At 44.8% G+C, this 15,780-nt stretch overlaps 1 protein-coding gene across 3 annotated transcripts in view; it reads left to right on the top strand.

The window, feature by feature from the left end:
* The first annotated feature begins 1,611 nt into the window (after window positions 1–1,611).
* The window catches only part of phf2 (PHD finger protein 2), a 43,633-nt gene continuing 29,464 nt past the window's right edge, over window positions 1,612–15,780 (top strand). For all 3 annotated transcript variants that reach the window (XM_084024201.1, XM_084024203.1, XM_084024202.1), the window contains exon 1: window positions 1,612–1,986. In XM_084024201.1, the coding sequence (XP_083880327.1) occupies window positions 1,889–1,986 (98 nt within the window). In that variant the 5' untranslated portion in view covers window positions 1,612–1,888. The remainder of the gene's footprint in view (window positions 1,987–15,780) is intronic.

A 15,780-nucleotide genomic window follows, 5' to 3' on the forward strand; every position in this document is an offset into this window, starting at 1 on the left:
CCTTCTATGAAAGTTGATCCAAGGTTCTTCTTAACTCATGGATTGTAAAAGAATGCTGCTGTTGGTTTCGATTGAATATGGTGGATTGTGGTATATTTGAAGGCTACTTGGCGACTGCTTAATAAAACTATATTCTTTTAGTACAAGTTTTGGGTCGTTTGTTTATGTATCCCTCGTTTTTTAACAGCATGCAGGCATTCATATTTCACCTTTCACCAGCTCGCTCTGACTTGACTTTCTGCAGCTTTAAATCCCTGAATTCATTTTTATAAGCAGGGGTAAGCAAATCTGCTCTAACTGCAAACGGGCCAAATTACCAAATGATGGCTTGTAAGGTTTTAGGGATTTTTTCTTGTGGAAACTGAAAGCTTAACCCCTCAGCTTAAAGACCAGCGAAGACCGAAAAGAGATGATAAATATACTGTGGCATCACCTATGATTTTATAAAAGTTATGTTTTAAAACTGATTTAAAAAAGACAACAGTCCCAACTACTATCTTTATATAACGTTATATTAGACTCATTTGTAATGAATACAGTAATACACATTCCCTGTAGCAGGGCTGTGTATTGTCAAGGATCTGCTGATACGATAGTATCATAAAACAGGCTTTCCATTCAATGTGGCGATGTGCTGCCATTTAAAGAAATGTTATACATGGGGAAAACAATATAAAGAACACGCCATTTTATGGAATACATTTCAGTGAATGAAGTTTTATTTTTTTACATGTTCACATGAATCAGAATCCCTGTAACATCCAACATCATGTCATCATTGTCTGTCTGTCTCTCTGTCTGTCTGTCTATCCATCCATCCATCTCTGTCTGTCTGTCTGTCTGTCTGTCTTATTTGAATCTATCGGTTAAAAAAAAGTAAATAAAAGTGCATGTAGTGTTAAAATAACATTGAATAAATAAATGTTAGTAATATATATTATTTATGAACATATATATATATATATATATATATATATATATATATATATATATATATTTCCTTGTTGTAAAAGCTGCCTCATACTCAGCCTTGGAAAAACAATCATAACGTTTGTAATGACAGCATAACCTTTAAATGTCCTAATATTACTGATCCATGACCAGTTTCCATAGTGCCACTCAGACTGCTCCTATAAGAAAAAAAAGTCATTAAAATGTTTCCATAATCATGCAAATTAAAAAGTAATGACGAAACAATAAACGGTTTCGGTAATAACGTAATTGAAATATTTGTTTCCTATTATAATATAATAAGATGTGCTTAATATATATGATACGCCTTGATTGTTTCACAGCAGCACAAAGACACATAAATAAATATTTATTCATCAACTCTCATTATGTAATCTGCTTATTCATTGGCTAACAATGAGCAGTTAGTCGCTTATAATGATAACTAAAATAATAAAAGGCTTTTATTTCCCTGCATGTGTTGGATGGAGGCTGCTGTGTGGGGAGGGGGGAGTAGAAAAAACCCTGCAGTGTTGATTGATCCGGACATTCATTCATCTGATTTGAGCTCCGCTGATTTTAAAAGCTGCCCCCTGACGTAACTTTACCATTTATTTATTTATTTATGTCGCAGCGACATCGAGGCTACGCGTTTTCCCGGCTGCTAATATGACCGCCTCGCTGCTGTGCAGTCACCAGGGGGCATGCACATAGTAATAATAATAATAATGCATTTGAGGAAAGCCTGCTACGACGAGCCTCCGCCGTTTGCACCGCACGGCCGTGGTGTGATGGAGACGCGCGCTTAGCTTCATGTGTCCGGCGGGTCTGCCCCTGGCTTTTTTTCTGGGGAAGATCATATTGGATCATATTGTTTGCAGGACGTTGTTCCTCCTGCAGCCCCCCCAGTCTATCCCGACGTAGTTGTGAATTGAACATGGCGACTGTACCAGTATATTGCATCTGCAGATTACCTTACGACGTGACCCAGTTTATGATCGAGTGCGACGCCTGCAAGGACTGGTTCCACGGCAGGTAAGGCCAGAATGCTCGCCGGGGTGTTTTTGTGGCGGTTTGCATTTGTTTCAAACAAACAAAAATGGCGAGGTCTCGGTGCGTTTGACAGCTTTGTGGCTCTCCGTCGCCCGTCTACATCTGAAGAGAGGCCGCTTGGAGAAGAAGAAGAAGGCGGAGTTAAATATAGCAGACCGGGGTTGTGACATTTTTTCGCTAATAACACAAAACATATTCGCCTTTTTAAAAAGTTCCGCTGGTTTATAGCGCGATTACGGTGCGGGCTTCGTCTAATAATTGCGCTCAACGGCTATTTCACGTCCCCGCAGAGCCCCGGACTAAACCTGCCCCCGCTGGAGTGAGCGAGCGGGCGGCAGCGGCAGCGGGGGAAGCCTCGGCACACTCGCCGCTCATTTCTCTCACATTTCTCTCTCTTCGTGGCCGCCTTTCTGGGCCGACATGTCGCCCTTATTGTCTGTAAATGCTGCCACTTTCCCCCCGTTCCCCCGAGCTTTCACCGAGGGTTTTTCACCGGCTGGAAATCACGACCCGAGTCTGAGCTCAGCCCCGTCCAGCCTTCCTGCCAGGCAGCAGCTATGGCTGACAATAGCCCGTACTGGATGCCCTTAAGCTCCCGCGGGGGAGATAACACGGATATGAACAGTCACGTAGCGGGGTTCTCTGTACTTTGACTTATAGCTCGTTGCTGTTTTGTTCCACTGCGATAAACGGGGACGTATCGTCCACCGCCGCTCATCACTTTCCCCGCCGCACATACGCCGTAATGCTCTCGACCAAATCCCTGCTATCGCCGCGTTATATTTCCCTCCCGTTGTCGTAGCTGTCGCTACACGAGTCTGCCCCTGCACTCGCCTGAGCTTTGCCGCGCTTCACGCTGTTCGGCTGCACTCGGCTTGTCTTTTTGGGGGGAATACATCATTTGTTAATCGTGTTTTTCTTTGGGTGAACAAGCCCTTCAGAGCGTTGAACAGTATTTACGCGCCTGAACGTTAACCCTTTAACGCCCCCCCCCCTGGCTGCTCGGGCTGCGTATCTGTAGCTTTATCTGTAGCTTTATCACATTACACTACTGGTGAAATAAATGCTGAGGATCAGCCATGGCTTCCAGTCACGCATCTGCATAAGCCAAACAACCAGTATAATGGAAATAAAGGGGCAATTGTAATGCTGCAAACTATATCATTTATAATGTACAGTAGGACATTCAACGAGTTCATGTCTGAAGGGTTTGTGTCCCCTATAGGGAGGAAGTGTTTTGTTGTTTCCCTTACATCCCTGTTTATAATTTAATACAGTCATTCAGGATCCTGAGCTGGACCCCAATAGAGCGGCTAACTTGCGCCCCTTCCGGCGCCCCCATGGGACCTTATTTTGGAACTAATATGTACAGTAGTCAACAATGAGAAAAATTATATTTAAATCCTGTTGGAATTATCCTTTGAATTACACGTTTGCAATTTAAAACAGAATTTTGCCTGTCAAGAAACTCCCGGTTTGTCGTCGTATCATTTAGTTAAGTTTGAAACCGCTCAGTGAACTCAATATCTCATGTCACACAACGTAACAACATGGCCGTTAGCTTGTCCTGCTAGCTAGCTAGCTAACTTAGCTACGTTCCATCGCAAATGTAACGTTCTCTAAGGTGATGGTTTTTATCCAGTGACTCTTTTTTATATTATCTTTTATTTTTAAAAAAATATGTACGGTTGTTAATGGTGAGAGACACATTTTTGATCCCATTTGAATTGTACCACAAATTACACAATATATTTGTCAATTTAAAAGATAATTTTACATGTTAAGAAAGTCACATTTGCCATATAACTGTTGAAGTATACTTAGAAAGACGACCCATCCAAAAATTGCCTCCCTCTGAAGCTATGATGTCTGTGTGTTCGGTACCAGGATGTAACGTTACTATAACAACAGGTCTCTCCCCTTCTTTCTCTTCCTGTTGATAAAAAGATAAAACACATCAGCTAAGATAACGTTACATTAGTGATGGAACGTAGCTAGCTAGCAAGACAAGCTAATGGCTCTGTTGGTGATGTATGTTGTGAGATCACTGAGCGGTTTCACAATAAACTAAATGATACGAAGACAATCTGAGACTTTCTTGACATGCAAAAGTTACCCTTTTAATTGGTGAACGTGTAATTCATGGCATAATGCAAAAGAAGATAAAAATAATATTTGTTTCTCGCTGTTGACTACTGAACAAGGTCCCATGGGGCTCCTTGGAAGGGGCGGGACTTCTATACATACCTACATAACATGTTCTTAGAAGAACTGGATCTGTGGCACTCAGTTAGTCACCGTAGTGTAGAGGATGTTATGGTACTATTTGTCCGATGTGTCATCAGCATCATCATGATGCACAGTGTCTCCGTATGACGGCAGCATTGACAAACTGAAATGCAGTGAAGCTATGATCGAACCCTGGCATCCCGCGTACAGCATGATGTATCCTCAGCTGTCTGAATGCTCTGCTGTGATGAGCTGGAGGTGCAGTGTATTTGCTGTGGGGGTGGCAAAGGGTTGCACTTTATTGCACACTGTTATCTGATGTGTACACATGCACGTGGCGGGAGGAGGTAATAACTGGTAATTACATTGTCAAACTATGGAAAATACAAGTGGAAATATGACAAGGTATAATAACACACTGGTATGCGATAGCGTAGTGAGCATAGTAGTTAATACATCACCAGAATAAGGTAAAAAAGATTTAAATATGTCTTCATAGCTGTCATAGAGTCAGATGAGAAGCCTGGTATCAGTTTCTCTTTGTTTGTCCAGAGGGAAACTGCTAGACGAGCTTCATGAAAACTGGAGGAAAAAAAAAAAGGCACTTTCCTTCAACTTCCAACCTTTTTTCTTTGCATTTAAGAATCATCACGGTTTGAGTCACAGCCGTGTTGAGGCGATGGTTCTTGAGATGCTGCTTGCAGTTGTTGTGCCCATCTGTTGTTGATCAGGAAACTCTTAACTGCTCCTAAAACCGCAATGTCTTGTTTTTATTGTACATTTCTGTCTTGGGTGAACGGTCCAACAGGCACAGCTTTTAGATTTGCTGGGTTTCTTAAACTGCATTAGACGACATCTTTTTTATATTGACTTGTATTAAATGACAAAAGCGGCAGTCGGCTGTGCCGTTAGCAGCTCTAAGCTAGTGAGCAAGTCACACTTGCAGATAAAAAGCATTGTGTTGAGGGAGTTGGTGGAGACCAAACCACAGCTGAGGCCAAGTGAACATTAGACTCACCGAAGAATTGGTCGACACATGTATTTATCTGCTAGTATTAGCTGGTGGCAGATATGCTGCAATGGCCATATGTTGGCTTTTCGGATTTATCTCGTGGTCAAAGCAGCAGCTTTAAAACTGTGGTCAAACACATGAATTCCCATAAATTCTTCACAGTAATAGTCCCCTATTATTTTTGCTGTGTACTCTTCCTCCCTGCAGTATTACTAGACTTGGTTTATTGAAGAATAGCCGCTAACAAAGCTCACTAATTCAGTGATGAACACATTTTCCTTGAAATTCTTTACAATAAAATTCCCCTGATATTTTTTTATTTAAAAGCTTTTATTTTGAAGCCGCAAAATCAGGAAATGTTGGTTTTTCATGAGCAGTAACTTAACAGGATTCAGACAGCAGGTCTCAGCTGTACTGCGGACCTGGTTCCCCTGTGGAGGAACTCCCGTGTCGGGGGAAAATGATGGAGACCTACGTTTGACAAATTGTGTGGATTGTGTCCACATGCTGTCCATGTCTCACTGAGATCTAAACTCAAGGACGGAGAAGAGTTGTGACTTGGCTGTGCGACCTTTACTTGCTCTTAGCAATGGTGGTACCAGCCGGCCAGCTGACGTGGTTGAGCGGAGTGCTCTATCTGGGGCGCAGGGTCTGACTTGCACTTCGAGGTAGGTCGGGGCAGTTCTGTTGACAACTACTCTACAAACAAATATCATTACAGTCCCATTGCAGTCAAGTATTGCAACTATTACAATTATTACACTGATTTGCAAGCAACTTGATAATAAGCTCATATGATTACTGACTACATAGCATACTGTACTGTATATGAGCATTTCGCACACCTGACTTTTCACAGACCACCAATCCCCTTCAACTCTGTCTTTATTTAAATGGCTGTAGTTGTAGAGAGATAACCAGTCCCAGGAGTCAAAACAGGGCTAACTTACTTAAATGTCTTACCTACCTTCAGCAATCTTCTGTATCTACTTGAAAATGTACCAGGATTTTGCTGTGCCTGCTGTGCAAACATTATACTGTGTGTAAATGTCTATGTGTGTGTGTATATATATATATATATATATATATATATATATATATATATATATATATATACATACATATATACATACATATACACACTAGGTATATGAATAAACGTATACATGTAATTCATGCGTAAAGCAGAGCAGAGCAAAAAAAAGTTAGAATGTAGAATTTGCCGCTCTGGGGAAAGGCCACAGCAACTGTATTTTTTAGAAATGATAATGAATGATTGATTGTTTTTTTGTGCGTAAATAACGATGGGCTGAAATTCAAATAGCATGTGCTGCAATAGAAACCTAGACTATGGATAATAAACCTGAGGATCTTGTACCACTTCTGCTCAAGATGAAATGAAAGAAATTCCCAATGAGAGATTGCGTTTGTGGCACTTGGACTCTATATGATCACTTTGTAAAGTTGCGATGGTTAACGTGTCAGCCAAGAGTGACCTTCTTACACCTGATGTTGTGTTTCTGGCCACCAGACAAAAGGAATTTCAATATTATTGACATCTCAGTTTTGGTCTCCAGGAACCCGGGTGGGAATGTCTCCTCCACTGTGTAGGAGACGGTGACAGTAAATGCACCGTTGAATCATAATAATAAGCTAAAACAGCTTTCAGGGTTGAATGAAAGTTCTTTGTGGTTTTGTTACGTCATTGCACTGACTGCCCTAACTGCAGGTAATGTGCAGAGAAGACAGGCATAGTATCTTCTCTTAAGAAACAATTGTAAAAAAAAAGTGCTGAGCTGTACACTTTCTGCAGCTGCTTCATCAAACAACCTAATAATAAATAACACGACGTTAAGACTTAATTGTACCGCTGACTAGAGCAAGTTGAACAGCAAACAGTGAGTTCATTGAACAAAAGTAAAGTAGGAGTTGATTCATTGAATGAAGTTAAAGGTGTTAAATTCAGAGCATTAATGTAGAGAGGCGAAGTTGCGCCCCTTCCAGTGTTCCCCATGTCTTTCCAGAAAAAAAAGTGGAAATACTGCAAATTTTTAGAGCAACTGACTTACAACGACTCCTTTTAGCTTTAAGTACAACTTTAGTGGAAATGTGTGTGTGATGTAATGCACTCTCTTAGCCTCCGCTGAGAACAGAACTGAGTTTTGTGCACATCAACTAATTAGTAACGGGACACTATTTTGGTATCCGAAGCATTCTGGTTTCCGTTTGTAGTCTGAGTAGTATCGGCCAATTACGTTTGAGCAGGCTTGAATGTTAAAGTCCGTGTGGAGAGCAAAAGAGGAGTAAAGCATTGGCCCGAAATGTAATCTAGGATCCCACCGGTGATCGTCTGAGCATGATTTTGCTTTTTATTTGTATAAAATTGTCTTGTAAACTGACGACGTAATCTGGTCCTACAGACTCCAACTCCATTCTCTCATCTTGAGTTGCTAATCGGACTGCTAACAATTAGCATTTCATGGAAATGGCCCAGATATCCGCTGACTACATATCCTCTTGCCTCTACAGGCTTATTTATTGTCAGATCGATAGCCGATGTGTTCATAGATTGCATATTGACAGTCTTTATAATATTGATCATATCCTTATATCGAATACATTTCGATATAACACAACACCCACTAACATCTAGCTTCTGTCTTTAGTGGGAAAGGTGACACTTGGCATTCATTGCTCATTCTAACTCAAATCATTTAAAAAACCTGTATACACGCAAAATGTTTGATTAAAAGGGTATGATGTATTTGTTGTTTTGATTAGTGAGGAATAATTTCCCTGACTATATGGCTTGTTAACAGTAGGTTATTGTTTGTGTGTCTGCATAATAGCGGACATCATTGAAATAACAACCACTTGCTTGTATGTGTTTGCCTTTGGCGAAACAGAGTTGTTGTGTTAACTTGGATGTTTTTCTTTCAAACAGAAGTGACCTTAGAGGGAGAAGCTAAGTACTACCAAATGTTACCGGCGCCAGACCTAGGGGGTATCTGGGCAGGTAAAAAGACCACAGGCTGGATTGCGCTGTGGGTTAAAGGAAGTGGAGAGCAACACAAGTTATGTCTTTCTCAAGTAAACAGCGTTTATATTCTCAGGTCAAGATCAAGTAAATATTTGAACATCATTATAGTAAATATCAACAACAACAATTATATATACTGTAAATGGCAGTGGAAGATCATAAAAACAAATACACAAGTAGATCAATAATATATATCCTACACAATACATCTCACACACAACAGAACCCTTTAAATAGAGAAGATCATGAAACTCACAGCAGTACAAATACAGAACAAACATCATAGTATAATAAATTAATAACATGCTTCAAAGTGGCACATAGAATACGATGCCGAACGAACATCACGTCTTGTGTTCACGTGAATGCGCACCAATTGACGACACTGCCGGCAGCCGGCGCTCACATGAACGCGCACACCAACTGACGACGCGAACGGCAGCCGGCGTTTACATGCATGCGCACACAAGCCCGTTAGTGAAGACACTAACGGCAATAACTGCTACATTGACAGTGTCCGACAAACGAAACTGACATAAGTCGGCACAGAGCACTGGCTGGACAAACAAAACGATACAAAGTACAGGAAAACTTCACATACATTTTACATACACTTAAACATTAACATGACAAGAGAACGGAACCTTCACTGACGGCGGCTGGCCAACGACAAGCAGCCTCTGTTAGCTCGCCGGCAACAACCTCAGCAACAACATCCAAAACACTTAAAAATCACCACAGAGCTCTCCAAGCATTACAAGAGCGAACGTATTGCTTACAGATTTGTTTGCTATATTAGTCACAGTTAAAACAGTTCAAAAACATACCTGTGGGTTAAAGGAAGTGGAGAGCAACACAAGTTATGTCTTTCTCAAGTAAACAGCGTTTATATTCTGAGTTCTTGAGCTACGGTCTCCATGACAACCCACTAGGTGCCACCGCACAACAGTGCCATCTAGTGGCATGAAGATATAACTTCGTACCATTAGGTTTATATGTAATAAAACAAAAAAATGGGATGGGGTAACTGTTTTACATACAAGCCATTTTTCAATGCCTGTTACACTCTCCCCCACTTTAAAAGATGTCTCCTGACATCTAGAACTACCTATGTACCTACGACAGTCGGAAAGTCAGGTACAGTATCTACGGGACATCAGTATGAACAGGAGGTGAATCTGTCCAATGTCAGTCACAGGTAAGTAGTGTGCAAGTAAGATTGTCTGTCCATTTCAATGTTCTGGCCACTGTCAATTCCTCCGTATGTCCATACAGCTTGGAGAGGGTAGTAGCACATCTCAGGAAACACTGGGTAGGTTGGCATGGGATGCGGGACACAGTACATGGCATTTGTTCCCATTCTCCAGGGCTGGTAGGAAGGTTCTCCTGACTGGTCATACATGAAGATGTTTCTGGGTTTCACTGGTCTGGTGGATCTCCGCAGTTGCTGTTTTACTACTTGCACTGGCTGAGGAACAGGCACAACGTATGTCTCAGGATCCTGAGGACTTCCACTCTCCACAGCATCATTCCTCTGTTGTTCCTGTCCTTCCACAGCTGGGGACGGATCCGCCCTTGGTGGTACAGGTATCGGCTCTGCTGTCGTCAAAGGGTCAGATGGTTCTGCCTGCCAGACATCCTCAGACTCCAGCGTTCGGTTCATCGGCTGATATGCTGGAGCCACAGCCCTCAGCTTGCTGCGTAGCTTTCGTTGAGGCAAGTGGTGTTTGACAGCCTTCCTCTCATACACAGGCAATGGTCTGAGGTTGTATGAGCACTCGCCCTCATCACCTGAGGTGCTGGAGTCTGACTTGGTTGTTTCTCTTGGCGGCACATGCTGTCTCTGTCCTTGTGGCTTCTTCCTAACGCCAGCGTCAGGTTCCTCATGGCTGACTGGTAAGTCACTAACAGGCAAGAGGAGGTTGCGGTGGAGGACACGAATGGTTTGGTCACCTGTTTCTGCTTTGACACGATAAACTGGACCATCTCCTAGCCTCTCGATGACACGGTGGGTCTTTCCTTCCCAGTAAGATCGGAGTTTGCCTGGGCCACCTCTCTCGGACAGGTTCCTGACAAGCACCCGATCACCTGGCTGCAGCAGAGCTCCCCTTATACCCTGGTCATAGTGCCTTTTCCCTTTCTCTGATGACTTCTTGCTGTTTTCTGAGGCAATCCGATATGCCTCCTGCATCCGGGAAGCCCAGGTCTGGGCATACTCCTGCCGTGTCTGTGCTTTCCGATCTGGGTCAAGGTTGAAGATCAGGTCAATGGGGAGCTGAGGATGTCTTCCAAAGAGGAGAAAGAAAGGTGAGTAGCCCGTTGCCTCATGTCTTGTACAATTGTAGGCGTGGACTATGCTGGGGAGATGGTCTTTCCACTCTGCCTTCTTTTCCTCATGGAGCGTTCTCAGCATCTGGAGAAGCGTCCTGTTCAAGCGTTCAACAGGGTTCCCCTGCGGATGGTAAGGACTAGTTCGAGAGTGAGAAATTCCTGCCAGCTGCTGGAGTCTCTGAAACAGGGTGTTCTCAAACTCCCGGCCCTGGTCATGGTGAAGCTTTTGAGGGTACCCGAAGCGTGGAATGAAATCATAGAAGATCTTCTCAGCCGCTGTTTTGCCAGATTTATTTCGAGTTGGGTAGGCCTGAGCAAAACGGGTGAAGTGGTCTACTACAACAAGGATGTACTCATAGCCTCCTTTACTAGGATCCAGGTGCATGTAGTCAACAGAGAGCAGCTCAAAAGGGGCACTAGTTGTGATTGAGCCCATTGGTGCCTTCTCATGGACAGCGGGCCGCTTTTGCTTAATGCATGAGCACTGGTGGATGACGTAGTCTTCAATGTCCCGCTGCATAAAGGGCCAGTAGAATCGCTGCCTTGCAAGGTGGATGACTTTGTCAGCCCCGACATGCCCCATATCATCATGCAGGTGTTTGAGCACAGTTGACTTGAGTGCTTTGGGAAGGACTAGCTGTTGATTCTGTCCTGACTGCCTGTACAGAATTCCTTGTTCCAGTTTGAGCCTGTTCCATTCATGTATGAGCCGTTGTGTTCCTGGTTGTATTGGCCTCTGGTCTTTGTCTCTAGGATTCCATCCACTTCTTTTCAACTGGATCACCTCGCCAATAGACTCATCCCCTTTCTGGGCATTTCTGATGTCCTCTGGTGTGAACATGGGCGTACTCACTGCAGGAACGTCACTGGCGGAGATCTGAAGGGCAGCCGCCCACGGCACATCCTGATCTCTCTCAGCTTTGTTCCCCTGCCAGATGGCAGACACAACCTCAGGTAGCAGTATCTCAGAGTACTCCAACAGGTCATCTTGGAGCTTCACTGGATACCTGGACAGGGTGTCAGCATCAACATTTGCCTTGCCTGGCCTGTACTTGATGGTAAAGTGGAAGTCAGCTAATTCACCAACCCAGCGGTGTCCGACAGCATTCAACTTGGCCGTGCTCAGAACATAAGTGAGGGGGTTGTTATCGGTATACACAGTGAAAGTTGGTGCATAATACAGATAATCACGGAATTTATTGCAGATGGCCCACTTCAGTGCAAGGAACTCAAGCTTACTTGAATGGAGGTGGTAATTCTTTTCAGCAGGCGTGAGTGACCTGGACCCATAAGCGATAACCCGGAGTTTACTATCCTGTTCTTGGTAGAGCACAGCCCCCAAACCTTCATTGGATGCATCGGTGTGCAGGACAAATGGCAAAGTGAAGTCGGGGTAGGCCAAGATGGGGGGCTTGATCAACATGTCCACAAGGTAGGACACAACAGCACTGTGTTCAGGGGTCCACAGAACTGGTGTCCTGGATGGTAACTGGCCACTGTTCTTGCCTTTCTGGGTGGACTTTGGGGTAACAGGACACTTGTTGGACTCAGCAGGCTGTTCTTGGAGCTTAAACAGTGGTCGGGCTATTCTGGAAAAGTCCTGGATGAAGGATCGATAGTATCCCAAGAACCCTAGTAGAGCTCGAACCTCTCCCACATTCTTTGGCTGTCTCTCCTTCATCTGCAACACCGCTTCCAGGTCTTTGGGGTCTATCTGAACACCTTCGCTTGTGACCAGACGTCCCACATACCTCACTTGGCGTTTAAACAGCTCACACTTTTTCGGGCGCAGCTTCACACCATGCTCTCGTAGGCGACACAGCACTCGTCTCAAGTCCTCAACATGCCCATGGAGCGTCTTGGAAAAGCAGAGGACATCATCCAAGTACGGAGAACAGCATTCATCTCTCAGACCAGCCAGTATGTCTTCCATGCAGCGCTGAAATGCTGCTGGGGCGTTGGTGAGGCCAAATGGGAGGCGTGCCCACTCGTAAAAACCCCAAGGTGTACTGAAAGCAGTGAGGTGACGGCAGCTCTCTTCAACAAAGCCTTGGTGGTAGGCACTGCCCTGGTCAAGTATGGAGAACCATGAGTTGCCTCCTAAGTTGTCCAGAAGGTCTTGGATGCGTGGAAGTGGATGACGGTCGGGGATGGTCTTGCTGTTCAGCCCACGGAAGTCAACACAGAGCCGCAGGCTCATGTCCTTTTTCCTTACACAGACCACCGGAGAAGAGTAAGCTGAGGTGGATTTCCTAATCCAACCACGGTCAAGCAAGTTCTGAACATAGTCTTTTACCTCTCGGTACAAGGGCTTTGGAATGGCATTATAAGACTTTTGAACAGGTGTATCATCTGTGAGGTTGATTCTAAGTTGTAGGTTAGGAATACAACCAATGTCAGCATCGTCTTTGGCAAACACGTCTGACTCCTCGAACAACATTTCCTTCACTACTCTCTGTTCATCCTCTTCCAGATGGGATACGTCAACAGGGGGGTGCCATCTGTCTTTGATTTTAGGCAAAGTCTGTCTGTTTTGCTCATCATTCAGGTAAGTAGCTGGATCTGTGTTTATCTGAGCTGAAAAGGTTTGGACAACTTCACACTGAGTGCGTTCAGGGCTCATGGTCGGTTTCACAACAGCCACCTCTTCAAGAGTGCCGAGAGCGGTTCTCTGGGTGAGATAAATGGCATGTCGGGCTGCATTCTGGATGGGAATTTTAATGCATTTTGTTGGCCCACAAGGAATGTCAACTAGAGCAGGAAACAGTTCAAGACCCTCAGGGCAGTTGTTCTCTATGAGAGGCTGGAACAGCATGGTACGATTCTCTGACAACCCCCTGACCCGGCATCTGATTTCGTAGACCTGACCAGCAGGGATAGTGACACCTTTCCTGCCGGTACGCACAGTACACAAGGCTGTCTCGTCAGTGTTTGGGATCTGGAGGGCACAGACTAAAGCCTCAACGGTGTTCTCGGGGACACTTAAAGCATCTGTCAGGATCGCAGTCACATTAAGGGTGTTATCATGCTCTTTGACGATCTCGGCTATTACGTTGCTACCTAACAGGGGACAGTGACAGCTTGGACTGACAAGTAGGGGCACTCTAATTGTCACAGACCCGTGGTGCTCACTACAAATCTGGAGGTCAACCTCAGCCCAGCCATCCAGGGGAACTTGTGTACCATTTGCTGCTGAAATTTCAAGAGGCTGATCGGCAAAGAGGGACTGAAGTGGTTGGATTTTAACATGGGGTGATGCACTGTCTATCCAGGTTTTGCTGACCATCGTCACCTGAGCGCCTGAGTCTAGAAGCATCTCAATAGGTAGACCGTTGATGTTGCAGGAGACGGTACAACGTTTTCCTATGAGCTGTGCAATACGTTTCTTTGGGTCTGATAGGCATGGTGAGACTGACGTCTTGAGCTTAACTGAGGGCATAACACTGTTCACGGTCACTGGCTGCCCTTCTCCTGTGACCTCTTCCCGTTTCCCGATGACCTTCTTTGTAAACAGCCAATGGCTCGGTGTCCTGCCTGGCCACAGACAAAGCAATGGGGACAGCTCATGGTTCCGCTTGATAAACAGTCCTGGCATCTACCCTTTTTGTCGACTGACAGTGGCTGGAGACGACTAGATGAGGTATTATGGCTGCCAGACTGCATGTGTTCTGCCGACCTGTCAACTAGAGTCATGTGTCTGGTCAGTGAAGACACTTGTGCAGTCAGTTGCCTGATAGCTTCACGGTTAGCCTGTAACTCGGCATCAACTAGAGTCGGTGTAATCATGTCAGCCTGTCCACCGTCATGTTGAGCAACGCTTACCGTCACTGGTCTACACTTAGCTACAGCACCCAGTCGCTTTAACCTCCCCTCTTCCTCAATCATTGACCTAGTCATTTGTTGTAACAGAAAGTCATCACTAATCTGCTGGTCAGTAACAAACGTTTTGATGTCATGTCTGACATAGCTGTTTCTCTCGTTTAGACCTTGGTAGAGTGTGTGTAGAAATGTACCCTGTACAAGCCTTTTGTCGTAGCTAAACTCTACACCAGGCTGCTGTGACTCAAAAAGAACTCTCTGTTTCAACCCCATAAGCCTATACAGGAATTGCTGTGGACTCTCCCTGTCGTGCTGTCTAGCATTGCTTAACTCTTGGAAGAGCTCACTTACACTTTGATCTCTGATGTGAGAGCGGAGGAACCTTTTTAACCCATTAACGGTTAGGTCATCATGGTTAGTTAGCATTTCTCTAAATGTACCAGGTTTAATTATTTTGAGAACTGCTCTAATAACCTCAGCCTCAATAAACCCTTCTTGTGAAGCAGTATCAATCTGCTTACAAAGACCCTTAAAAGACATGTCAGAACCTGTATCAGATATCTGACCACCATGCATTTTACACTCTCTGCGTGGGAGCAGAGCAGTAACATCAGACAACCTTACAACCTGATCTGTTACACTGGAGGACAAGCTTGACCTACCATGGTGGACACTGCGGTTACCAGCGAAACTCGGCTGGGCTGGCATCCCCAGAGTGTCTGGTGCCTGAATGTCCATGGGTGATGTGTGTATATGCATGTCCTTGGACGACGGGTGTGTGTGAATGTCACCTGTGCCGTCCATGTGAACGGTGGAAACAGGAACCTCAGAAGGCCCAGCGTCTGTCGATGTCAGTTCATGCAGCAGGTCCTGGAGGGAGAGGAGTTGAGCCATGCCTTCATCTTCCATTGCTTTCAACCTCTCGCTCTTGGTGTAGTCGACGATGAAGTCATACAGCTCTGGTTCACTGAAGTCCTCAGTGCTCTCGCTGCCATCTTCAACCGAACTGGCAACCAACTGCAGTTGACTGGAATTCAGCGCTGGAAGTCTTTTGTGGATCTGGAAGATCAGCATCCGCCGTGGAGTAACTTTGGCCATCGTGATGTCTCACCGGTGACTGACGCTCTCTGGATGACGCTCAACGCAGCAGCCTTCCCTGAAGCTGGGACACCTGGTCTCACTGTCACAGTGACCGCTCACCCTGCTCTTGGATGCTAAATCCCGGACGAGCCCCCAATTGTTACCGGCGCCAGACCTAGGGGGTATCTGGGCAGGTAAAAAGACCACAGGCTGGATTGCGCTGTGGGTTAAAGGAAGTGGAGAGCAACACAAGTTATGTCTTTCT

This window comes from Eutrigla gurnardus (genome assembly GCF_963514095.1).
Source record: "Eutrigla gurnardus genome assembly, chromosome: 2".
Taxonomy (NCBI): domain Eukaryota; kingdom Metazoa; phylum Chordata; class Actinopteri; order Perciformes; family Triglidae; genus Eutrigla; species Eutrigla gurnardus.